This window comes from Zonotrichia albicollis, chromosome 5 (genome assembly GCF_047830755.1).
Source record: "Zonotrichia albicollis isolate bZonAlb1 chromosome 5, bZonAlb1.hap1, whole genome shotgun sequence".
In the NCBI taxonomy this organism is placed as follows: domain Eukaryota; kingdom Metazoa; phylum Chordata; class Aves; order Passeriformes; family Passerellidae; genus Zonotrichia; species Zonotrichia albicollis.
Genome location: NC_133823.1, coordinates 73,815,511 through 73,839,909, shown reverse-complemented (window position 1 = coordinate 73,839,909; position 24,399 = coordinate 73,815,511). Strand labels below are relative to the sequence as shown.

Below are 24,399 nucleotides of genomic sequence, written 5' to 3'. Positions count from 1 at the left end.
CACACAGGCACAGGAGCTGCAAAATGAACATTTTGTGGAAAAGCAGGTTGTGTCCTGGTATGAGAGTATTGAGAATATTGACACATTTCACCCAGCTGCTCTCAAGTGAAGGGTTTTTCATGTGTTTTTTACTCAGGGAAAGTTTTCATCTGAGCATTAAGGGGTGGGCAGTGTGGGCGTGTTTCTCCCTTTCCCCTGTGCATGAGGAGACACTATTGGCCAAGATCCATGGCGTGAAATAACATTTCATAGACTTCAGGTCTTTCTAATGAGTCTTCTTTCTTTTTAGCCAAAATTGTGAAGGGACAGAGCTCACTCCACATCCTTTCTGCCCCAGAATTTACCAGAAGGGCTCAGTGAGCCTAAAAAGAGAGATTTAGTGAAAGACACACCGAGCTGATGCCATTCTGGTCCAACTCCTTTCTAATTGGCCTCGTCTGTTCTGCTTATTTTTAGAACCATGACTGAACCTTAATTAAGAGCGACGTTGCTTTGAGTAGATTGTGGCCTCGCTCTGTGGAAATCCTAATAGGCTTCTGAGTGCTTTACTTTTTCCTTCATCTCCTGTCTCCTGCCTAGTAGCTGGACAGAGAGGCTGCAGCCACGTTTGGATGTCTGGAAAACATCTCCTTGTCATGCTCCCGCTCCTTTAGCAGTGTCTGTCTTGGAGCCAGGTCTGTCCCAGTGAGAATTCAGATGGTTGTCCTGCTTTCTGTCGGTGCAGGTGCACACTCACCCTGGAAGGAGGGTACGGGTGAATTGCTGGGATCAGGATCTCTCCATGTGCAAAGATCCTGCTGCTGCACGTACAGGATATGGCTCAGGATGTGGTGCCCCGGCCACGTGGATTTTGTTAGGTTAGAGTTATCACCAGCTTGAAATCTCCACTGCAGTGAGGATGACGTGGTGAGGATGGGCAGCTGCCCTCTTGGCTTTCTCTCTTGTGACTCAGTGCCTGGGATCAGATCCAGGAGGCACCAGCTCTGCACCTGCATCCAAATCTTTCATTTCTCCTGCAGGAGGAGGGTCTGTGCTGCAGGACCCCCATCCCTTCCCACCTCCCCATGTGATAGGCTAGGCCATGCCTATCCCTTCCAGCTCCAGCAGCCTCCCACACAGCCCCCTGGCTGCAGGGCTGCTGGGGGACGCACATCCACAGGGACTGTGGCTCCCTGTGAGCGATGGCAGAGTGACCTTCTCTCTTCTCTGCCCCGTCCCATCTGCCCTGGACACAGGAACACCAGCTGCTAGTCAGAGCCATCCCCTCCGGTCATGGAGGTGTGTCCTGGTGACCTCTGCTCCTGCCTGGATCCGCAGGGAGATTCTGCTTTCCTTGAAAAGTTTTGCAGTCTTTATCTTCAGCATTCCCTGTGTCTGCTGAGGAAGGGTTTGGAGCTTGTGGGGACAGAGGAAAATGACCACAAGGTCAGTGGTACAAGCAGCATTGTTCACAGTTCTCTCTTCTAAGCCACCTGGATGATGTTTCTGACGGATGTGAGGATGGTGAAAACAACTCCCCAGGAGCTGTGTGGGAGTAGAAAAAGATGAGTTTATTGGGGCACTGATGACCCTGAGTGGCTGGTTAATCAGCCACAACATCCCTCTCTGGCTTTCACTTAGTAGCTTTCTAAGGATGTGGAAAAAATGCAAATGGCAATTTGAAGAAGCTGGGTTGTTTGCTCTGGTTGAAGATGGACTGCACCTCCTGAAGGATGCTGGGTTTGAGGTACTTTTGAACTTGCAGAGCACTCAGGCTGTATGTGTACTCCAGAAGAGGCAAGGAACAGTACGTGAAGAACAGCAGTCAGACTGACTACACTCTCCTGCATGTTCTCAGTTTGTGACCTTGAGGAGAAGATAACCTTTCAGTTAGACTCTGAAGAAAGCCTCAGATGCTGATTCATCTCTCGAGTTAGTGCCAAAGTGTCTCTGTAAAGTTCCATTCCTGTTTTGCATGCAGTATAAAGATAATCTCCAGAGATTACAGAGAAGAGCACACTCCGCTCCTGCCAATAAGGGCGAGCTGCAGAGCTGTTCCTGGGGAGGGCCTCAGGGATGTGGATGTGGTCCCTGCAGCCCAGACTGCTCCCAGTGTGCCAGACTGCCACTGGGGAGCCTCTGCTGGCCTGGGTGTGTTTCCATCTGCAAACACTGGGGCCAGCATAGCAATGCTGGGCAGCTCCCAGATGGCAGCAGCTGGATGAGATGAAAACTATCCCTTTCCCTTTGACTTTCAGTCTCCAGTGTGAGCTGGCAGTACCTGGTCTGTAGCCTGGGTTACAGCTCCATTCGGATGCCAGCCCTGCATCACATCCCACTGACTTCTCCAGGTATCTTCACTCCCAGGCACTTGTCATGATGCCAACCCGACCCGGATGCCCAAGTTATCTGATCACTGCAAGTATCCACGAGGAACCAGGAGTCTCCTTTTCCTTTTCCAGCCTTGGCATTTACAACACAGGGATCACTTAGTCTGTTATTTGAAGAGGAGAATTTTTTGGTAGTAAGGCTGTCCAGACACATTCACAAGTACAGTAGAGAATATGTAAAAGATAAGGTGATGAGGTTGGTTTGTTATTGTTGTTGTTATTACAGTTCTGCAGTTTTGGATCCTACAGCCTTCTGTGCCAAAGTGTCACCTGTTGCTCCTGGTTGTGTTGCAGGCAACTTAGCTGCCCCAAAGTAATCCCAGTTAAAGATCTAACTGTTTTTTTGTCTTCATTCTAATCCAGCATTAACTGCTGCAATTGCAGGTTGTGTCATTCTGCCAGTTTGTCTGGGATCAGTCAGGATCTGCCACATTTCCAAGACAGGGTAGGTGTGGAAACAGTGCAAGGCTGTCCCACACAGAGCTGCTAAGCTGGTACCATGTGTCTTGTGACTAAAATTCACAGCTGTGCACGTGTGGTATTATTACAAGGATATCAGACAAAAGAGTTAAAATACCTGTGGCTCGGATGATTGGCTACACAGCTCCCTCACTGTTTCTGCTGATCAAACCAAGGGATAACACATGCCTTGCACAGGATCATTCATTTTCCCAAGCAAAAAACTGGTGCTGATGGCTTGTACTCCACTAAAGTATTTACAGTCTTTAAAAATCTGCAGAGGAAAAGGTAAGAATGTGGGTTATTCTCAATAAACAGTTTTGTCAACTTCCCATCTGGCAGTGTCCAGGTTCTTTGTTTTCTGGGCAAGGAGCTTAGCAGAAGAGCTCTGTCTTAAACACACCTACACACGGAAAGGTAAAGTGGTGTTGGGTTCAGCTCGTCCTTTGCAGACCTCCAGTCCAGTTTCCCTTAAGACAATCCTGCAACAAGAGACCTTAAAGAGAAAAGCATGTCCTTTTTTCTTCCTTCTTTGAGCAGACAGCGAGGAAAAACCTCGCATTTGTAAAATCTGTATGGAAGAAATGCTGGAGAAATGGCTCTGCCTCTCACTCTCTGCCTGTGCTTTTCCATGCTGTCCAACATCAGCAGGTGCTGATGTTAACTGATACTGGGAAAGGACCTGACCCTAAAAAGCATTTTTAACTTTTTGCACTTTCCTGTACTGTTCCTTTTACCAATCTTAGGCAGTGCTCTCAGTGTCTGTGTGCCAAGGGCATTTTAATCTGTGTACTGATGTGTTCAGGACATGCTGTGCTGTGGATTTTTCAGTGAGACAAAGACCAAAGATGTGTCATATCCTCCTCTTGCATTTATTTAGTCGGAATTGTCCTGCGAGCTGTCACGTGTCAGTAGGACACAGGCCCAGGGAGAGAGTGAGAAACTGTGGAAATGAGTGCTAGAGCAGGAGAGAGAGATCCCTCATGGAAAGCAGCAGGAGGATTAAGGACAAGCCCAAAGGCTGGGGCAAAGGAGAGTCTGTGTGGCCTCTTCAGGGGATTCGATCCCTAATCCCCTGCTTTGACTTTCCATTGCACCACTCTGTGCTTTAAATAAGGTGTCGGTGGGGCTTTTTTCCCTCGGGGCTGGCAGACACAGGCCTTGGTGCTGGTGACTGAAGGCACCAGAGGGCAGCTGTGCCAGCGCCACGCCTGGGGACACACCCTGGGGACAGCTGTCTGCCCGGGGTGGATGCGAGGGACACACATTGCTGGACTTGGGTGTCACCTCTCGTCCTGCATTTTTAGCAGCCCCGAGGAGAGATCAAAAGTCCCTTTGCAGGCTTCCACCCCCTCATGGCATTCAGCGACTTGTGCAAATCCCGAGCGAGCTGTTGTGGCAATGTGGGGACGTTCACACGTGGTTCCTGTGGGACTTGCTTGGAATGGACAGAAACACAGCAGGGGAGCACAAATGAGCACAAGCAGTTTGAAATGGTGGTGTTAAGGTCACATCCATCTTCCTGGGGAGAGCTGGCCTGTTGCTGATGTGCAAACCCCTTCTGCTTTCACCTAGGCGGAGTGAAACGCCGGGCCGACCTCACTCCTGGCATTCCAGCAAACTCGCGGAGAACCAGCCCGATCCCAGCATGATGCAAATATCTCAGGGTACGCTTGGCACCCCTTGGCATCAGTCCTACCACTCCAGGTAAGTACTGCACAGCTGGGGAGGGAAGGGAGGGGGCAAAGGTGTAGTGGGAAAATGGTACCAGTCACCTCCATACACCTGGACAGGTTTATACACAGCCAGGGTTCAGATCAGAGTCAGGAAGGCTTCAGTTCGTGTTTGGTTTCCCAGATAAAGTGGCTTTGTTTTCCTCCTGTAAGTGCTCTGTGGGGTGATTAGCAGCTAGGAAGTCCCCCTTCCCACAAAGATGGGAGCCCACTGCCAGGATGGTGGTAGAGCTCTCTGTGGATGATCTCCCATACAGAAACACAGCATGGTTTTTTCCCCAGCAAAGGAACAGAAGTCCAAAGTCTAAGTTGGCCTATTGAACAAAAAGGAAGAAAAGGGTGTAAGTGGCAGAAGCTGTCCGTGTAACAGAGCAGCCAACAGTGCATCAGCAACAGTGCTGCCAGGGTGAGGAGTTCAGGGAGGGATTTCCTGCTTTGGCAGTGGCTTTCTGCAGGAGTCAGCTCTATCACAGCTGAACGTGCAGGGCAGCTTGAGGAAGGACAAGTTTAAATTCCGCCCTTGAAAGATTTTACCCAGAGAGGCAGAAGGGTTTGAAAACCCCCATTATAGACTCTGGGATTGAAACATCACTTTCTTCTACTGGCTAGACTGATCCTTGGCAGAGGAGAGGAAAGAGAAAAAAGAGCATTAAAGAAAGTGAGGAGATGGTTGTAGAAAATAAAGTGTGTTGGTCTGTGGCCTCAGCACAGCTCATGCTGGAGCACACTCCTTTCCCACCGAGGGGCTTTGCTTCCCAGGCAGTTCCTGGCAGAGCCTTTGGCAGCATGGCTCTGTCTCCTGGGTGCTTGAGAAGGAGCACGGGGAACATCTAGTGGCCAGCTGGCTGGGGCTGTGCTGGGCATTGCCAGGGAGATGGTTATTTGAATCCAGTATAGAGTGGTGCATTTCAATGAGCAAACCACTTCTGTCCTGAGATTTGCCATATCTCTTCCTGCCCGTGGTCCTCTGCATCTCTCTGCAGAGCTGCTGTGAGCAGGCTTCCTTCTGCCTTTCCTCATCCTTAGCACCCTTCTCCCCTGGGTCTGTCACTTGTTTGGGATGTGATCTGGAGCCAGCTTCCAGCTCTGCGCCTTGCCCTGCCACAGCCTGTCCCTCCCTGCTGCTTCCTGTGGCTCTGCCAGGACAGCACATGTCGTTGCACAGGGAACTAGAGAAAGTGATACCTGAGGAAGGGAGGCTGGGAAGAGAGGGAAGAAAAGTGAAATCCTCAGGCTACCCTCTCCAGTCCTCAGTGTATTTGCTTAAATCTGGAAGGGGAGATTAGCCAGGGCAAACTCTGCAGAAGTTTGTGACATGCATAAGGAGCTTCCTTTCCATGGATAGAAAGATCTCTGAATATCCTTCTTTTTTGATCGCTTTTCTGACGGCCGTGAGTCCTCAGAGGAAGTGCCAAGGTGTACCTGCACCTGCTAAGCTACAAGAAGAGGTGGCAGTGCAGACTTCCTGGGAATTCTCAGACTGTTTCTGTGGTTGCACCCCACTTTCCTCCAGGCACAGGCACATACATCTCTCCTCTTCTTGTCAGCTTAGTTTTCTCGCAGCAAACAAACTATCCTTGGGACAGCTGAATTTCCAGGAAGCCTGCCAGGGCATAGCCTTCATCTCCATAAAAAGAAATGAACTGGGAAAAAAAGAAAGAGATTAGATCCCCCCCAGAATGCTCCTCGTGCTCCTCTCCTCCTCCTCCTCAGCGGCGTCGGTGCTCATTCAGCTTTCCGAGGGCTTTGGATGGGTTTGCCGGGTGGGGTTGATCCTCCCTGGCTCCAGAGATGGACGATCTCTCTGTCTGTATTTCCCTCCCACCCTTCTGTGGTAAATAAGAGCCATGTGTTGCAATGTCAAGCAGTTCCTCTTTGTGAACTGGGATGACTCCAGACAGGGGATGGAGCAAGGCCCAAATATGGGTTTTCATCTCAAAACTAAACATCTCGCTTCTGAGCTCACTTATAAGTCGTTGTGCCTCTCCTCTGCTGGTTTTCACTCTTCCCTCGCTGTCCCCCAGCTCCTCCACCAGCGATCTCTCGGCGTACGAGCATGGCTACCTGAGGAGGAGCCCCGATCAGTACAGCTCCCGGGGCAGCATGGAGAGCCTGGACCACTCCTCCCCTGCCTACCACCCTTGCCACCTGTCCCCGGCCAAATCCACCAACAGCATCGACCAGCTCTCCCACCTGCACAGCAAGAGAGACTCTGCCTACAGCTCCTTCTCCACCAACTCCAGCATCCCCGAGTACCCCGCGGCCCCGGCGGGCAAGGAGCCCTCGTGCTCCGCAGTGGGGCTGCCGGAGGGCATGCGGCAGGCCGACATCCGCTACGTCCGGACGGTCTACGACGCGCAGCAGCGCATCTCGCAGGAGTACGAGGTGAAGCCCTCGGCCCTGCTCCCCGGCGGGGACGGCCGCGGCCACGGCAGGCTCCACGCCTTCGGCCGGCACAACGCCGCCTCCTCCTGGGCGCAGGGCCCCTCGGACAGCAAGAGCCAGCCGCCCCTGCCTCCCGCTCGCAGCGACAGCTACGCGGCCATCCGGCACCACGAGAGGCCCGGCTCGGGCACCGGCCTTGAGCCCAGCAAGCCCGGCCGGGGCCAGCCCAAAGGGGCCTGGGCGCCGCTCGTCAGCTCCCTGCCGCAGGGGCCGCTGCTGAAGCCGCCCTTCGGAGAAGGGCACCTGCACACCGTGGTGGAGAAGAGCCCGGAGAGCAGCCCCACCATGAAGGCCAAGCAGAGCTTTTCCCAGGCGGCCCAGCCAGGGCAGCCCCTGCTGCCCACCGGCGTCTACGCCGTTCCCTCCCCGGAGCCGCACTACGCCCAGGTGCCCCGGCCTTCCGCCGGCAGCACCGGCACGCTTTACCCAGCTCTGGCCAAAGAAAGTGGCTACTCCCCAGCCGTCCCGGCCTCCTGCGACAAGGCCGAGGCCGGCGGCACCCTGCCCTTGGATGAGAATGGAAACCAAAGCACTACGAACAGGTCGACCATCTTCTACCAGCCCCCTGCCACTGAGAGAAAGCACGAAGCCAAACTCATCCAGCAGAAACCTCCCAGCGCAGCGGGCCCGGAGCTCGGCCCGGCTGTGTCGCGGAAGGAAGAGCTGCTGCCCCTTTACAAGGCAGCACACAGCCACCGAGAGACCACCGGTACCACACAGACCTCCAGGCCCCTTTTCCAGGGTCCACAACCCCAGCCGAGGGATGCTAGTGAGAGGAAAAACCATTACCAGCCCAACGAGGACTGGACACCTGGATCCCAGGAGGAGAAAAATGGTAACACACAGGTAAACGAGAGAGACACTGGTGCTGCCCACCCATGGGGTCACAGCAAGGCCAAGCAGTATGGCTTCTCTTCCTTACAGAACATCCCAGAGAGCTCCAGGAGGCAAAGCAGCTCTGACCTAAGGGAGACACAACCAGGTGAGGGTTATTCCAGCACCAGACTGTCCTTCCTGAACAGCAGCAGCAGAGAGGAGAAGGATCACAGAGAGCAGGGGCACAGACAGTGGGGTGATGTGGACCCCCAGGCCTTCACGAGGCAGGAGGAGGACGGCACGAGCATGGCTCTGTTCCATGCTGCTGAGCCAAAGTGCAAAGAGCCCCCTTCTCCTCAGCTCCCAAAGCCCTCAGATTTCGGGAGGAGCCGGCTCAGCTCTAGCAGCACCCCGAGCTTTCCCTACAGCAAACCAGAGGCTGGCAAGTCCCGCTGCTCAGTGCTGGAGAAGGTCAACAAGTTTGAGCAGCGGGAGCAGAGCGCTCCCCGGCCCCAGAGCGCCGGCGTTCCCAGCTTCGGCCAGCACTATGGGCCGAGCAGGACGAGCCAGCCTGCTGGCATGAGGTGCTCTGTGCACAGCCCAGAGGACATGAGAAGCAAGCTGCCCGGTGAGCCAGGCAGGGGCTCCAGCCCCTCCATCAGGAATGGGAAGCTGGAAGAGGCTGACTGGCGCCCCGTCGAGCTGCAGATGGTGGCTGCGGTGAAGCAGGCAAGACCCAGCGAGTACTACGGCCTGTGTCCTGAGAACGAGGTGCAGATAAGGGCGCCTCAGCTTCCTCGGAGTAGGAGCACATTGCAGCTGGGAGGCGAGCCTGAGAAGGAGATCCTCTGGAAGGATAACATCCAGGATGCGCACGGGTCGCAGCTGGACACGTCGTTCAATAGGGCCTACAGGAACAGCATCAAAGATGCTCAGTCCAGGGTGCTGAGGGCCACCTCCTTCCGGCGGATCAGCCCCCCGTTCGGGAACGCGCCCAAGAGGGTGCCCCAGAGGCCTGCCTCGGCCCACGTGGGCATGAGGAGCACGGCGGCGTCCCCGCACACCCCCAAGGAGAGGCACAGCATCACGCCCACGGAAGGAGGCTTCTCCAGCCTGGACCACGCCAGGACGCAGCAGGTGCTGCGCATCGGGGGCCGGAAGCGGCTGACGGCGGAGCAGAAGAAGCGCTCCTACTCGGAGCCCGAGAAGATGAACGAGGTGGGCATCTCGGACGGGGAGCCGTCCCCTTTCTCCTTCCAGAAGAAAAGCATCCACTTTATCTTCCCAGAGAACACGGTGGCCGACCGGCGCAAGATCTTCGAGAGGGACGGCAAGGCCTCCTCCACAGCCAGCCTGTCCAAGCCCGAGCTCAAGCAGCTCCAGCAGAACGCCCTGGCCGACTACATCGAGCGCAAAATGGGGCGCCGGCCGTCCTCGCAGGACATGGGGCTGCTCCGGGAGCGCTCCCACAGCTCCTACCTGCAGCTGGCTGGCCCCGACAGCCAGAGCCTTTCCTCCGCCTCCAGCATGAATTCCCTCCAGGACCAGAACCTGTACCGCCGCAGGGAGTCCATGGAGCGGATATCCAGGACGGGACGCATGTCTTCCACCCTTCCTCCTGGGCTGATGGACTGCTTGGACACGAGCGGAGATGAGAAGGTGCCAGGGCGCCAGGACAGCCTGGTCACCGGCCGGCCCAAAGCAGAGAGGTGCTGGGAGCACAGACCCAGATCGGATCTCACCAAAAGCACGCAGACAGACCTGCTGGGCATGCAGGGCCAGCCCCGCTACAGGAAGCAGGAGCAGGTCTTTGAAACCCCCTCCACCACCAGGAAATCTGGGAAATCGGTGTCTGTGGAAGACTTGCTGGATAGGTACGACAATCAGCCGGTCCCCGTGCACGTGCGCTCCAGGTCGTCTCCCACGGCGGATAAGAAACACCAGGTATGTGGGAACGGGGTCATGTGCCCCCACAAGAGGGGATCTCACAACCAGGGAACGCGGGGGAATGTCAGAGAACAGGCTGATGTCCAGTCATGGCCAGGACTCCATTGATTAGAGACACATTCAGCACGTACTGAGGCAGTTTAGTGCACCTTAATTAAAAGATCGCTGGTGGGGTTCAGCTCTCTCCCTGCTGGGGAGTCAGGGGTGTCAGGGATGCTGGGATTCAGGTGCATGTGCTGCTCTGGACATCCTGTCTGAGCTGTCCTGTCTTTACCTGCCAGCAGCACCAGAGATGCACTGAGCACTTTTCTAGTGGCGTGTCCCACTGAGATGGTGATTTGCCTCAGCCCATTCTCCTGGTGCAACGTAGAGAGGATTAGAGGCTGCTTGGAATTGCCTTGGCTCCCACTGTGCCTGACAGTGCTGGGCAGAGGCACTGCCAAATAACCATTATGTTTAGCCTCCAGCCCTGGAGGGAAACATCACAGAGAAGACTGAACAGAGACCCTGGCCCTTCCATGTCCCCTGCTTGGTGGTTGGGAACATCACACTGATGTCACAAATGGGGAATTCGACTGACTCTGAAGATGGTAAACAGTAGAACCAGGCTAAATTCTTAAAGAACAACTGCCCAGGCCAGCTCTTCAGCTGGCTGAAATCTGTTCAGACCTATTTAGGAAACTGCAAACTGGTCGAGCCACATGGATTTGCAGCAGTGCTGGGTTTGCTGCCCCATCTCTATTTCCATGCCAGGCTCTATTCATCGTGGAGAGAGGCAGCAAACAACCAAAATGTGTGGACAGGCTCCTAGCCCCAAATAAGCTGAGTGTTTGGAGAGGCTCACATGCTTACAGGGCAGTGGAGACCCAGGAAATCTCTTTCTACTCCTGCACTCACTCTTGGCCCAGAGCACATTATCCAGGAGCAACAAAATGGTCCTGAGTCAAGTGACAAGAGAGGAGGCTCTGGGCAGCATCTCACAAATGGCCCAAACCAGGGGGGGGGAATGAAGCTACCCCCCCAAACTCATTGTGTGCTTCATTCTACACATCCTCCCTCAGCAGCCCTCAATCCCATGCCACATCTTTAAATAGAGTGAATTTAAAAAGCATCTTGTGAATATCAAGTGACCAGAATGCACTTCCAGAACCACCCCTGTCTCATGCCACCATCAGTATTTTTCCACCCCAGCCAGGCACCAGCCCCATCTGTGCCATTTTGTCACACTTGATGATCAGAGCAGCAGGAAAACCAGACATCCAGAAAGAGAAAAATCACCAAAGTGTGCTTTGCAGTGACAGGTTGGATGACAAGCAGCCCCAATTCATTTTGCCTTGCCTAACTCTTATCAGGCAGGAGGTACAGGGCAGTACTTCAGATCTTCATTTTCCCCTCCTGGTTAATTTTTAATTGTTCATACACTCAGCTGCCAAACCAGAGGTTCTGCCTCTTGGAAGCCAAGTTGAGGAAGAGGGTGAAGAACATTGCAGACCCGAACACAGGGTCCTAAATCAGGCAGTGAAGAGGGAAGAGCCCTTAGGGCTGTTTCCCAGAGGGATTTAGCTGTAACCACCTGTGGAACAAGGATTAGTCCCATAGGCAGCAAAGCACTTGTGAAAATCCTGGTCTTAAATCCTAACTTGACTTCCAGTGTATATATTCCAGTATATACACCAATCCATAGGGTCTGTTTGAAAGGGAAGTATATGTTGAAGTGCTTTCTTCATTAGGTTTGTTTTTATCCATCTCCAATGCAAACCCACAGCTATAAACATGGGGTAGAAAGCCAAACCAACAGAATGAGGTTTTTTTAATTATTTACTAGATTTCTTTTGGCCTTTTCAGATATTTTTGTGGGAAATGTTTATTTCCAGTTTAGCAGCAGACCTCTCTGCCTCACTCACTGTCCGTTTTTCAGGGCCTTGTGTACAGTGCTTCATGTTCCTTTCAGGCTGCATACAAATCACATTGCACTGTCACTGCAGGAATTTGTTTGGAGCTAGGCAGGAGTGGATGGCCATGGGGAATGAGTTGCTCTCAGGCTTTGGAAGGCATTCTCATCCATGTTTTGGCGTTTTGTTTTGCTTGCTGCCGGCGCTGTGTCGGTGCCCCAGGAGCTGCTGAGGAGGGAGAGCAGTGAGTTGGGCGCCGTGGTGAGGGATCCCTGCTACGTGCTCGGCGCAGGAGCCAGGTGGGTGTGTGTCCCTGTCCCCGTGTCCCTGTCCCCAGCTCTGGCCATCTCCCTGCCTGCCCGCAGCATTGTCTAGAGCTCACACCTGCACAAACATGTTCCACGAGTGCTGTGCCCAGCAGACTGAGGAGGAGTTGCTACAAGCTTTTTCTTCCACCACCACGGACATTAATTTGCTATCAAGTCCTCTTTGTGTCATTGTGAGCATGTTTGTGCAGCAAATTCCCACTTTTGTAACTTCAGAGTGTGTTTGGTCTGCTGTTGAAACTCACAGTGTATGATAGCATTAACTGAAGGATCCTAAAGGAAACAGTACCTCCATGTCCCACTCTGGGTGGTTTTATCCACCAGGGATCTGCCTCCCCAAAAGCAAGGGACTAAACCCAGGATATTTCCTTAATCATGCTCAACTGGGAGATGGCCTTTGGGCTGCTTCCCTTCATCCAGGCAGGATGTTGTGCTCAGCAACAGGGGAGAGAGAAATGTTTTTAAAAACAGAAGAGCATAAGCACAAAACTCAATGTCTTAGGACTTATGTAAGTCTCCACTTAGCCCCTGATTGTTTTGAAGTTAATGAGAACTGAAGTTGGTCGTGCTGTATTTACATTTAAATAATAAATAGATGTTTGCCCTAAGCCCTGAGTGCCCAAACAGCTAACTCCCATTACAGTAAAAGCCATCAAGAGGGACTAAAAGCATTGTTCACAAAGGAGCTCTGTTCCCCACAAACTTGCAGTAAATGCCAGCCCTCTCTGTGGTCACAGTGGGAGTTAACACTGCTGTGTCCAAAGGTTTCTTCATGCAGCTCTGGGTCAGGGAGTGACAGCTGGAAGCAGGGGAAGGTTCCCACTCTGGCTGATCCTACTTCTGGCCATTTTTGCCTCTAAGAACACATAAATGTTGTTTTAAAGGGACTCAATCTGCCTTCAGGCACATCCTTGTAGGATTATTTAAAACACACTTGTTTACTTTGATTCGGAATAATTTTTTCCATGTTTTTTCCAAAGAGAACAATGCAGCTGTTTCAGTTCCTCCTGCCCCCCTTCTCTCCTAGAGATGGCATTTCGTCCTGCTGCTCAATCACTGCTTGTGCCTTCCTTCTATTTTTTTTTTTTCCTTTCCCCAACCTATTTTCCAAGTAATGGGATGGAACACCCAGACTGAAAACAAGTTTACTGGGGCACGAAATGCAGGTTTCTCATTTCCGTGCTTCACTGCACAAAGATTATTTGTTATTGACAGTTTTATGATGTTTGTGCAGCATAGGCATCCCACGTGTGCTCCACAAGCACATTTCTCCTGGGAGATGGGAGGTTGCTTTCCCTTCTTGCTTGGAATTGGACTTCCCAAAGGATAAAACAAAAGGACAGGAGAGGTGTTTTCCATGCATGGACCCTTCAGGGAGGCAAAGCAGGCAGCAGGAATTACGTTTCTATGTTTCCTTGGGACACAGCTGCTCCATGAGCTGCAGAGGAGATGGGACCATCCTTGCTACCTCTCCTGCTGGAGAGGAAAACAGTCAGATGGTTAAGTGAGGAAAACCTTGGTCAGCAATCACTTGGCCCAGCCACACGTGCTGTTCCTCTGTTCCCCAGGTGTCACAGGCCATTGGGAACTGCTCCACCAGTTTTAGAATGCACAGTTGCTTCCACAGTGGGAGAGATCTCTAAATTAGAGAATCACCATCTGGCATTCCCGACAAACACTGAGCATCTGAACAGAATACACACTGCTACTGTCCAGGAACCACAGACAATACCAAGAGCAGCCTGTCTGGGAAGTTTCCCCACCCCCAGGCACAGGCTGCCAAATTCTATTCTCAGTCACACCAGAATAAAGCCAGAACGACCCATGTCTTTGACAGAGTTGTTCTTAATTAGTACCAGTACATCTGAGAACAAATTTGGGGCCCAAGTCTCCAGCATGACAGATTGGCAGGATTATTTGACAATGCATCTCAAGAACAGAAAATGCACTGGTAGTAGAGCTCCGTTGTGTTTTACTGTTTATGATATGGCCTCGTGGTTCCAGGCCACCTTCTCTTGCCTCTGCCAGTGCCATTGTTACTGCTCAGTTTGTTTTCCAGCTGAACACCCAGACAGGCAAATAGGTTTGGCTCTGGATTCCCAGCAGAATCCTCAGTCCAAAGGCCAGATGCTGTTTCTCAGGCTCACATGTGAACACCCTAAAAGACCTGGAAGGAATAATTCAATCTGCTGGCTTTGCAGCCTTAACATCCGCTTGCAGTTGGAATGTGCTGGCTTTGGTGTTGGTCACACCTGCCTGTCTGAGGGAGCTCTTCTTTCTCACATGATTCCAAGGCTGCAAGAGCTTTTTTCAATTTTCTCTATAGTCAAAATTGTGCATTTTTTGGCCTTTCTTCATTCTTGGAGACAGTTGAATCATTTTAACGGCGCCTTTCCAAAAGGAGCAGATAACGTTATGAGAATATTTGGCTCATAGAGCTGAAATTCTTAAACTTTCAAGCAATTGAGAATGGAATTTGATGGTAGATAATGTCAAATAGTCTATCTTACAACAATTGCTACTCACTCCATGTGTAACAAACAAAATTGAAAGCAGAGCAGGAATGGAAGCCAGCCATTAGGTTCTCCTAATAGTTTTCCATTGAGTTGCTGCTGTGGTGCACGCTATGTGTGTGATGTAGCACACACTGACAATGATGGGAGATGGTGAGAGGGAGTAGATCTGGCTCAGGATTTCATTTCCAGTTTCAAAGCTCAGCTGTACCTCACCTAGACCAGCAGGCAGAGTGATGCTGGCCTCTGGTAGTGTTGGTAACTTGCCCATTAAGGAGGTGCACAGTAAATTTTCCTGCTCGTCGATGAGTTATTAATCTTACCATGGTCTGTCTCTTGGTATTCAGGTCTTTCAGCAAGAAAGAAAGAAGCCACTCAGAGAAAATGGCGTTCACCAGTTACTATCCCCATCCCCTCCGCAGCACAGAGCTTGTCGCCGGGCCTGCCACGCTGGTTGAGAGTCACAAGCTCTCAGAACTTTCCAGGCCAGATAGCAGGACTTCTGCATTTTTCCCAGCCCCAACAGAGGCAAGGAGTCACTATCCTGAGCAAAAACAAGGCTTTAAACCCTTGTTCCTTAACCTTACTCCTTCTGGGCCTGGCCACTCCTCCCCTAACACACCCGGCCAGGCTCCCGCAGACTTGCAGAGCACAGGTGACAGCCAGGCTCCGAGACAGCACCATGCCAAACGAGAGGCTGCTCCCCCTGAGGGCGGCGGGAGCACTCAGGCACAGCCTCTGGATGCTGCCCAGGACAGATTCCCCGAGACTGCCACGGAGGAGATGATGTGGAGGAGGAAAGCGGGGCTGCTGCACAGGTCCCTCCCGCCCAAAGCAGCGTGGGCTCATTCCGCCAGGGCCGTGGTGTCTCCTCCGGCGGCCGGGCCCAAGCCCTCCCAGAGGTGGCAGTCCCTGCCCACGCAGAGCAGCACTTCCTCCGACCCAGAGAGCCCTGCTCCCCAGGCCGTGACCCAGCTCCGCATCTCGGAGTCGGGGCTGCAGCTCACGCCCCCGCCGCCGCTGCAGGACGAGGAGGACGACGAGGTGTTTGTCGCGCCCTTCTCCCCGCCGCCGCCATCCCGTCCTCTGCCCGAGCTCCGCTCTTGCACTTCTGCCAACGGCATGGAGGAATTGCCGCCTCCTGCCCCTCCTGCTGAGGGGAACGGGGCAGCTGGAGACAAATCCCCCTGGCTCCCAGAGGAGGCCGGTGTGAGGTAAGGGCGGGCTGGAGCGCGGGGCTCGGGCGGTGCCGGGCCATATACAGTAAGATATGCGGGGCTGGGACAGATGGGCTCGGGCCGCGGGACCCGCAGCTGCTGGCCGGGCTGGGAGCTTGCACCATGTCAGGGGACAGGGAGTGGCAGACTCGCTGCTGGTCCACCAGCAGGTGCACTGACAGGTGCTCCCCAAAGCCCCCAGGACAGGAGATTATGGGGGAACACTCCTGGCTGGTTCTCCCGCAGATTTCAGTGTGGCTGCTTCTGACTCGCTCCAGCACAGAGCTGGAATGGCTGCTGGCTCCTTCCAGTTACTTGGTTTTGAGAGACAGCTGTGAAAATCCGTGATGGGTTTCTCCAAACAGTTAGTATTTCCCAGAATATATTTTGGACCTGGCACAAAATAATGCTGTCATGACGCGGTGACCGTCTGCTAAGAAATGACAATGCAAATATGTCACAGTCAGGCCTTGTATAGGGAAATTCTCCTGAAGGATAGGACTTTGGGCGAGGTGCCCAGGAGGTTTAACTCTGCACAGCTTCCCTCACTCCCAGGGAGCTGCTCTGATATCCATCTGGGAAGAATCTGGCCAGGGCTGTAGTAGTGACTGGCCTTCCAACATAGCAAGGACAAACAGGGTAGAGGCTGCTCAGGATGGCACTCCCAGGTGGGGACGTGCAATATCCCCAGCCTGCCAGTGGAAAACAAAGTGACTTGGTGTTCACTAGTTCTTTCTGTGCTGGAAGGACAATCCAGCAGTGTCCAGGTTGAAGGGACAAAACAATTCTGGTGCCAGTGGCTTCACACTGTGGACCCTCCATATTGGAGTGAGAAGCGAGACACAAAAACAAGTGAGAGAGAAGGAAAACTCACTCCTTGTAGGCTTTTACTGTGTGGTACAATGGGAGTCTCTGGGTGGTAGGTTTCTCTTCATCTCACAGAATGTTTCTGTCCATAGCAGCTTCAAAAGCTTTCCCAAAGCCCTGGCTGAGCGGGAGACCACAGGGTTGGGCACCAGCACCAGTGAAAATAACTGGCCAACCCCATTAAAGAGGACTGGCTCTCCATCTGCTGTGGATCAGCAGCACCAGTCCCCTGCTTCTCCTGAAGGGCCTCAGAGCACTGACAGACAGCCCATAACTCAGCCTGGAGGTAACTCCAGAGAGCCAGCATTGGAAAATGCCAGCCTGGACTCTGGGATAACCAGCACAGCACCCCCAGTGAAGGCAAAGAGCAAGACCCCAGAGGATATTAAGTCAGAGGCTCTAGCAAAAGAAATTGTCCATAAAGACAAGTCTCTGGCTGATATCCTGGATCCAGATTCCAAAATGAAAACTACCATGGACTTGATGGAAGGGATTTTCCCCGGTGGAAGCAGCGTGCTGAAGGAGAACAACATGAAGAGGAAGATGTGGCAGACACAGGCCAGCAGGACGGCGGCGGCGGGTGACACGTAAGCACAACTCCCTGCTCTCTTGCTTCTGAAACTTGGCCTGTGCCAAATTTTTCTGCATGTCTGTAGGTGCGAGTGAGTTGTGCAGTTCAGAGGTGTGAGGCCTGGCAGGGCATTTCCAAGCAGCCTTTCCCATGAGCTGGGCTCTGAGCTCACCTCTCTGGGCTGTGCTGAGAACGATGCTGAGCTTGGGAACAGAGCAGGAAATGAAACGTCCCTGGAGATAGAACTGGGTTTTGCTATCTGAACCTTAGTAATCTGAAGCAGTTCAGTCCAAAGCAAAGGAACAGAGATAGTGGAGTAAAATCAGGATGAAAATAATGGCAGGCACAGAGATAACAAGAGGCCAAATTCTGGAAGGAGGGTTGAGGGGAGCTGCTTGTTACAAGATCAGCCCAAGTTGCCCACTGTGGGTTTTTTAAGACAGAGACTTCCAGGTGGCAGCTGGAGAACTGTCCAGAAGTCAGGTGTACTGCATGCAGCCAGGTAAGGGCAGTCTGGCCAGCTTCAGCAAGGTAAATCCTGTGCAGTGCTGTGTCCAATCACCTTTAAACCCTGGCTGTGCTGTGCATCAGGGACCCCCTGATGGCAGGAATCTGCCTTGTCCTGGTGGGTAATCACCTTGGAAGGTACCAGAGAGGGAGTCCTGGAAAACCATGGGTCTAAACACCAGGAAAAGTCAGGCTCAGACTGAACTCTTGCTTTTTCTTCACTCTGGTGTAGGAGAGAGGAAAGGGAAGCTCCTGTCACCCTGGTCACCTGTCCTGCTTACTACAGCGTTTCAGCACCCAAAGCAGAACTGCTGAATAAAATCAAGGACTTGCCAGAAGAAGTAGGTGAGGAAGAAGAGCTGCTGGACATCAATGAGAAAAAGGTAAATTCAGCACACAGTACTGTTTGCTGCTCACATTCCTGAAATAATAATAAGCTCTGAAGTGCATTTCTATTTGATGTCAGCTTTTGGCAGCACCCAAAATTGCGTGGGAGCGGTTAGGCCACCCGTGAAGCTTCGTTAGAGTGACCCAAATTGTCTAAGAGAGTTAATCTGAATTACTCACTGCAGCTTGAGTACCAATCTTGCACCACCCTGAGGCAGGCCTGATCATACCTAATGCTGAGTGTACAGACTGTCAGGAGCTGTCCCTGTTCAGCAGCAAGGAAGGAAAAGGGAGAAGTGAAGCAAGTTGTGTGAGGCCAGCATGAGATGGAAACAAAAACAGAGTCTAGCAAGTGACTGCACTGAGTGCAGGAGATTTTTTTCCCCAGGACTTTCCTCTTCAGTGAAGTCAGTTTACCCATTTCACCTGTTGTCTGCACTCACTGCATCCAAAGAAACATGGGTTACTCTTTTTCCCGCAGACTATTGTTTCTCTGCCCCACTGAAAGCTAGGTGCACCTCGGTGGCTCAGTCAGCACAACCTCCCTGTGATGGCTGGGAAGGACAGAGAGCAGGCAGGAGGGAAGGACACATTTTGCTCTCTTACTGAGCCTACAATTCACTGTGGAATGGCCCCCTGCTCTTGCTGCAGGCTTCCATGCTCTGCTTCCAGGGCATTTGAAGGGCCTTCTCATTTGCCCTGTGGTTGTCTCACATTAGTTACCTGGTAATTACAGGTATGCTGCTTAGCTCCCACATCCTGGGGGCCACAGGCTGGTGTTTGTGGCCTGTCTGTGCCTCTCCTACACACCTCCTACCTTCCTGTCAAAAGCTGCCATGCCTGCTTCTAAGTCTAAACCATCCCACGCTGCCATGGAGAGTAGCACAGCCCAGATTTCATTTTCTGTTCACCACCTTTTCTTTCTGTGGAACTGCACAGATTCTGGGTCACAAATACACAGGTGGCTCACTGATCAAAGCATTTGCCCAGGGCCTTTGCCTGCTGCTTTCATCATGTGGCCCAAAGCACTGGTTGTAGCACCCCCAGCTCCAAAGGCAGCCCCTGCCACATCCATAGCATTCCTTGGACTCCCTTCCAAATCTGCCTGCTCATACCAAGGTGAGAGGTCCAGAACAAGACAAGGGTGCTGCACCATGAGCCTGCCATGGAGGGCAAGTCCCAGCTTCAGAGGTTCCATTTGCATGGAAAGCCAGGAGGAGATGGGAGTGATTAGGCCCAGGCAGCACAGTCTGGCCCCTTTGCTCATGGTCTGTGTGCAGGAAAACTTGCACAGCCTTACCTGAGGAGGGGCTCCTGAGGGCAGCACCTGTGGGAAATCTTCTGGATAAACCAAGCACATTTCCACTGTAAGTGGAAAGAAGATCTATCTGTTGGCTGGTATTTGGGATTGCAGGAGAGTCACTGGTTAATGAACACGAACCTAAGCCACAGCTCCTCCAGCTCCCAGGCCTTCAGAACAGAGGTACCTGACTCTCAGGAGCCCCATAGCCTGCTGCTGCAGTTGGAGGGCAGATCTCCTGGAGCAGGAGCCCCATCTGGTTCCCAGCAGCCCCATCCACCTGAAAACTGGCTGAGGTTCGTGCCAGACTTTGAGACCACCCCATGGCGTCCTGCCACAGAGACTGCCCCACCTAACTGTAACCCTGGACATGCATCCTTCCTGATGCTCCTCAGGATTTGGTACAGCAATCAACTGCTGAGGATCTTTCTTGGAAGGGGGCTTTAGAACCACAGCCCCTGGGAAGGGCAAGGGCTGGGGTTTGTCTCTGGGTACTTCTGAGGGAAGCTGAAGGAGTTTTGGTTGGCCTTTAGGAAGTGGGATTTAGTATTACCTTTGCTCCCTCTCCCCTGAGGTACCCTGCTGGCAGTGGGGGTCATTCCAGGGAGGGGATGTTTGTTTCAGGGAATATCAGTGGCCTTTTGCTCAGCCTTTGCTGCGTGTGGCAGCGGAGGGCGGGCTGTGGTGCAGGCACAGAGCAGTGCACGTCCAAGAGTTCCATCTAGTGGTGCCTGGCCGTACAGAGCCATGTGCTCCCTGCTGCCAGCCCACCCCAGTGACCCCAGCCTCACCAGTGTTTGAGAATCCTGCCTGCAATGACACTCAGTTGTGATGGAAGGAGGACTCGGAGAGAATCTTTTCAGACCACCTTGTGACAGACTTGTTGCACCCTGTGGTGTTTGCGTGCAGAGCAGATGAACACACAGGTGTTTGTGCCTCAGCACAAACTGGAGCCATTGAGAATCCCCACCCGCTGCATGGAGAGCTGCTGCTGCTTGCTGTGCTCTCAGTTCCAAGTAAACAGAAGTAGGAATTGCAAGCCCTAGGCCAGAGACTTGCTTCTGCATGTGTCTTTCCACTAAATCCTAACAGAAATTGGGATCTCCTGCACATGTGCAGCACTGCTGTTCCTGGAGTAACCAAACCCCGGGGGCCTCCTTTTCTTTGGCAGGGAATAAGTGTCAGTGTTTCTGCAAAATGGGTGTGTTCTCTGTGTTCAGACACTGAGTAAATCCAGAGCATCTTTGGTGTGAAGGCTTCCTCGATGCCTCCGTGTGTGAGGCACTTGTTTGGAGCACTTCAAGGCATTTCAGGCTGGGTATGAGGAGCACATCAGAGACATGGCTGCAGCTCTTTTCACTCAGAGGTTTTACAGAACATTCATCTGTAGGTAGCTGGGTATCAGAATACAGTACACCAAATCAGAGATCTCTTTTATAAATGTTCACGGAACAAATATATCATCATGCAACCTGATGAGCTGCTTGGGTTATCTCCAAGGTGGGGAATTTCAGTATTTTCTCTGTTTCCTCCCTTCTTTGTCAGCTGTTGCTGACCTGACCCTGCTCCTCAGGACCTGCAGCCATATCCTCTTGTTGTCATCACCCATATGAGCAGGGTGATGCTGGTAACAACCAATGTGGCAATGCTTCCCCTCCAACAGGCTGAGCTCATCGGGAGCTTGACCCACAAACTGGAAATCCTGAAGGAAGCCAAGGAGGGCCTGCTGGAGGACATTAAGATGAATAATGCTCTCGGGGAGGAGGTGGAGCTGTTGATCAGCACGCTGTGCAAACCCAACGAGTTTGACAAGTACAAGATGTTCATTGGCGATCTGGATAAGGTGGTGAACCTCCTGCTCTCGCTCTCGGGACGCCTGGCCCGCGTGGAGAACGTCCTGAGCAGCCTGGGGGACAGCGCCAACAGCGAGGAGCGGGTAGGTATGGGCACAGCCCGGGCCTGGGGCAGCAGCCGCCGCCAGCACGGCATTGCAGCGACCTCAGGGGCTGCCAGCAGGGCAGCGCGGGGCTCGCGGTGCTCCCGTACCGGCAGCTGCTCGGGCATTGTCCCTGCCAGTCTTAATCCCCCTTTGCATAAATGGCTGGGATCCTGCAGCCCTTGTCTGGATGCAGAGCAGCTGTGTTGGGCACAGCCACATTTTAACATTTTTGGGGTGGCTTTGAAACCAGATTTTCCTGGTAGTTGTCGCTTTCAGGCGAGGTTTCCTGACTTTGTTGCAGCACTTTCTGCCTCCCGTTGGCAAGGATGTTCAGAGTCCAGTGCAGTGGGGGTCACAGTCCCTCCGTGACGAGGAGTTCATCCTCCTCTCCCAGGCTGTTAACTGTGCTCTGGGCGCTCTGCAGAGGTGGTGCTGGGAGGCAGGAGGGGCTCGGGAGTGTGGTGCTGCCGGTACTGAAGGGCTCTCTCTGGTGTGCAGAGTTCCCTGAACGAGAAGCGGAAGCTGCTGGCTGGCCAGCACGAAGACGCCCGGGAGCTCAAGGAAAACCTCGACCGTCGGGAACGGCTGGTCCTGGACATCCTGGGCAACTACCTCTCTGAGGAGCAGCTCCAGGACTACCAGCACTTTGTCAAGATGAAGTCTGCGCTCCTCATAGAGCAGCGGGAGCTCGACGACAAAATCAAGCTGGGCCAGGAGCAGCTCAAGTGCCTGATGGAAAGTCTCCCCACAGACTTCACACCCAGGGATGCAGCAGCAGCAGCTGCCCTGGCTGCTGCACTTGCTACCTCTGCCAGGGCCGGTGGTAAAACACCTCCAGCAGCCTCCTCCTCGCTCTAACCTGGCCCAGGTGGAGCTGGGGTGCAGCCCTGCCCGAGTCCCTTTAGTCCCTTACTTGGCAGGTGCTCCTCTTCAAAGGACAGAGACAGGTCTAAACCAAGATTTTAATGAAGGAAAAAAGAATAGCAATAATAAAGGTTTTCTTTTCCTTTCCTTCCACCTCTACTTCCTGGAAACTTAAATCGTTGTGGAGGGAAATCTCCTCCTGCCTGAGATGAGGAAGAATCTCACAGGAACTAAACACATGACCTTTAATAAAAAACATGACCTCCTCTCTTCCCTCCCTTTTCTGCCTACCTGACACCTCATTAAATAATGAAGGATCTAAGAATGAAGCCTTAAAAATAAAACCAACCCATTTTACTGAACATTATTGATATTTATATTTTTTAAAGAACAAGACCGAATGTGTAAGCTTTTGTACATACTCTAATCAGTTACTTGATTCTACTTTGTTCTGTATGTAGAAAAGACATTTAATTTTGTATTTTGTGAAGACCTTAACAAAAAGAGGGAACCCCAAAGATAGTCATGCAGTAGCTTGAAACATCTCATCGTGGTTTTGTTGCTGTTGTTGTGGTTGTTTTTTAATATAATAAAGGGCTACCAGAAGCAGCTTCACCCTGTTTCAACGCATGCTAAAGATACCATTAAGTTGCCTTACAGAGGAGATTTTGGCCACAAAAGTAACAAATTTTTCCTCTTCTTGATCCTATGATCCTCTGAGTCTGGAGTTCAAACTTTTATGGCAAGCTATGTGTCAGGAGTCCAAGCTAGCACTTGGCAAGGAAGCAAGGAATTCCCTGCAGGAACGTGGGGGAAATTCTGTCTTTATTTTGAATACTCATAGCTGTGGCCTGTGTTTCTGTTGAAGCCTGAAAGATTTCCCTTAGGTGTGACAGGGATCTCTGCTGATGTGATTTATAGGCCCTGCTTTGAGTAGAGTTTCAGGGAAACAGCGGGGGGAGCTGTTTCAATCCAATCAACGCATTTCATTTGCCCTAAAAAAAAATCCTACCCACTGCTGCAGTTTAATTTATTAGATTTAAATGCACTTTAAATCCAGATTACTTTTTTTTTGGTTTTTTTTTTTTTTGCAGCCACCCTTCCATCTTATACTTAACAAAACAACTCACAAAGACATGGTAGATCTGGGAGGTGTTTGTGTGTTTTCCATTTAGCAAGTTCTTTCCTGAAAAATACAAGTCCTGCACTTTGTCCCCAGGTCAGGAAGAGGCTCCATCCAAACAGGATCTGCCTGTTTGCTCCAGGAACCCACATGGCTTCAGGGGGAGCACCTCCAGCAAGTTTGGGGTGCACAAGGCAAGTCCTGTGTGTGTTCCCACAGTACAGAGAAACATCAGCTAATGAGGCAAGTGATAGTCACTGATATTTTTATAGCAGCTTATATTTTCAAGTGAGAAATGAGTTAAAGCCACAGTTTTTGTTCTAAGTGCATAAAAACTCTCTTTGCACAGTTTTGTTCAAAAATCACCTTCCTAACTGCAGTTTACTGAGTTTCGTAGAAGTACACCTTGATATAAATTTAAAGGTACTTACACATCAGGCAAGCCTGAAGATTTACTTCTCAGCCAAAAATATTTACTTCTTTTACTTCTGGCAAAAAGTGGAGTGTGTTCATTGCTCTTTATCCCACCTTGCTTTTCTGTTGTGGCTATGAAACTAGAGGATAAAGGAAACACAGAGTTTTCTGGACTGATTTTGTGGGACAGGAATACCAGGGATAAAATTTTACACTTACTGTCCAGTCCTGGTAAATTTACCGACACAAATCTCCATTTTGGGTCTGGCTACATGAGATTTTTAATACTGAACCTGTATTGAAGTGGCTGCAGCGAGGAAAGCCAGTACATTAGATACAGTGAGCACAATCTGCTGTGCTACTCCTTCCCCAAAATGCACCTCAGGGAAGGGGTTCTCAGCAGCCTGGCAATTTTTGCTAGAAATGAACTTTATAACAGAAACATCTGGTTTGGATATTGCTGTGGAATGCCCAACATCCCACCCTGCCCCAGGGATGACAGCCTGGCCTGTTTGTCAGTAACAATGGGTGGGACTCCTTCCCAGGTCAGTCTGTGGTACCTGGGTCAAGCACCTTCTCCAGAGCTGTCTCCAGGTAAGTCATGGACTGCTCAAGGATCGTGTGACAGCCACCTTCAGCTGGCCACAGGCCCAGTGGGAAAGCAGCATCTCCCTTGGGTGACTTGAGGAAAACCCTGGTAAGGACAGAGC

At 52.0% G+C, this 24,399-nt stretch overlaps 1 protein-coding gene across 5 annotated transcripts in view; it reads left to right on the top strand.

Annotated features, from left to right (window-relative positions):
* The window catches only part of SHROOM3 (shroom family member 3), a 109,067-nt gene extending 85,916 nt beyond the window's left edge, over positions 1-23,151 (top strand). For 3 of the 5 annotated variants that reach the window (XM_074542134.1, XM_074542135.1, XM_074542133.1), the window contains exons 3-10: positions 4,404-4,535; positions 6,586-9,766; positions 11,884-11,960; positions 14,848-15,714; positions 16,677-17,171; positions 17,895-18,045; positions 21,013-21,285; positions 21,787-23,149. In XM_074542134.1, the coding sequence (XP_074398235.1) occupies positions 4,477-4,535; positions 6,586-9,766; positions 11,884-11,960; positions 14,848-15,714; positions 16,677-17,171; positions 17,895-18,045; positions 21,013-21,285; positions 21,787-22,146 (5,463 nt within the window). In that variant the 5' untranslated portion in view covers positions 4,404-4,476 and the 3' untranslated portion in view covers positions 22,147-23,149. Of the gene's footprint in view, positions 1-4,403; positions 4,536-6,585; positions 9,767-11,883; positions 11,961-14,847; positions 15,715-16,676; positions 17,172-17,894; positions 18,046-21,012; positions 21,286-21,786 lie in introns of all 5 variants that reach the window. The other 2 variants (XM_074542132.1, XM_074542131.1) reach the window with 2 other exon arrangements.
* Positions 23,152-24,399: the final 1,248 nt, after the last annotated feature.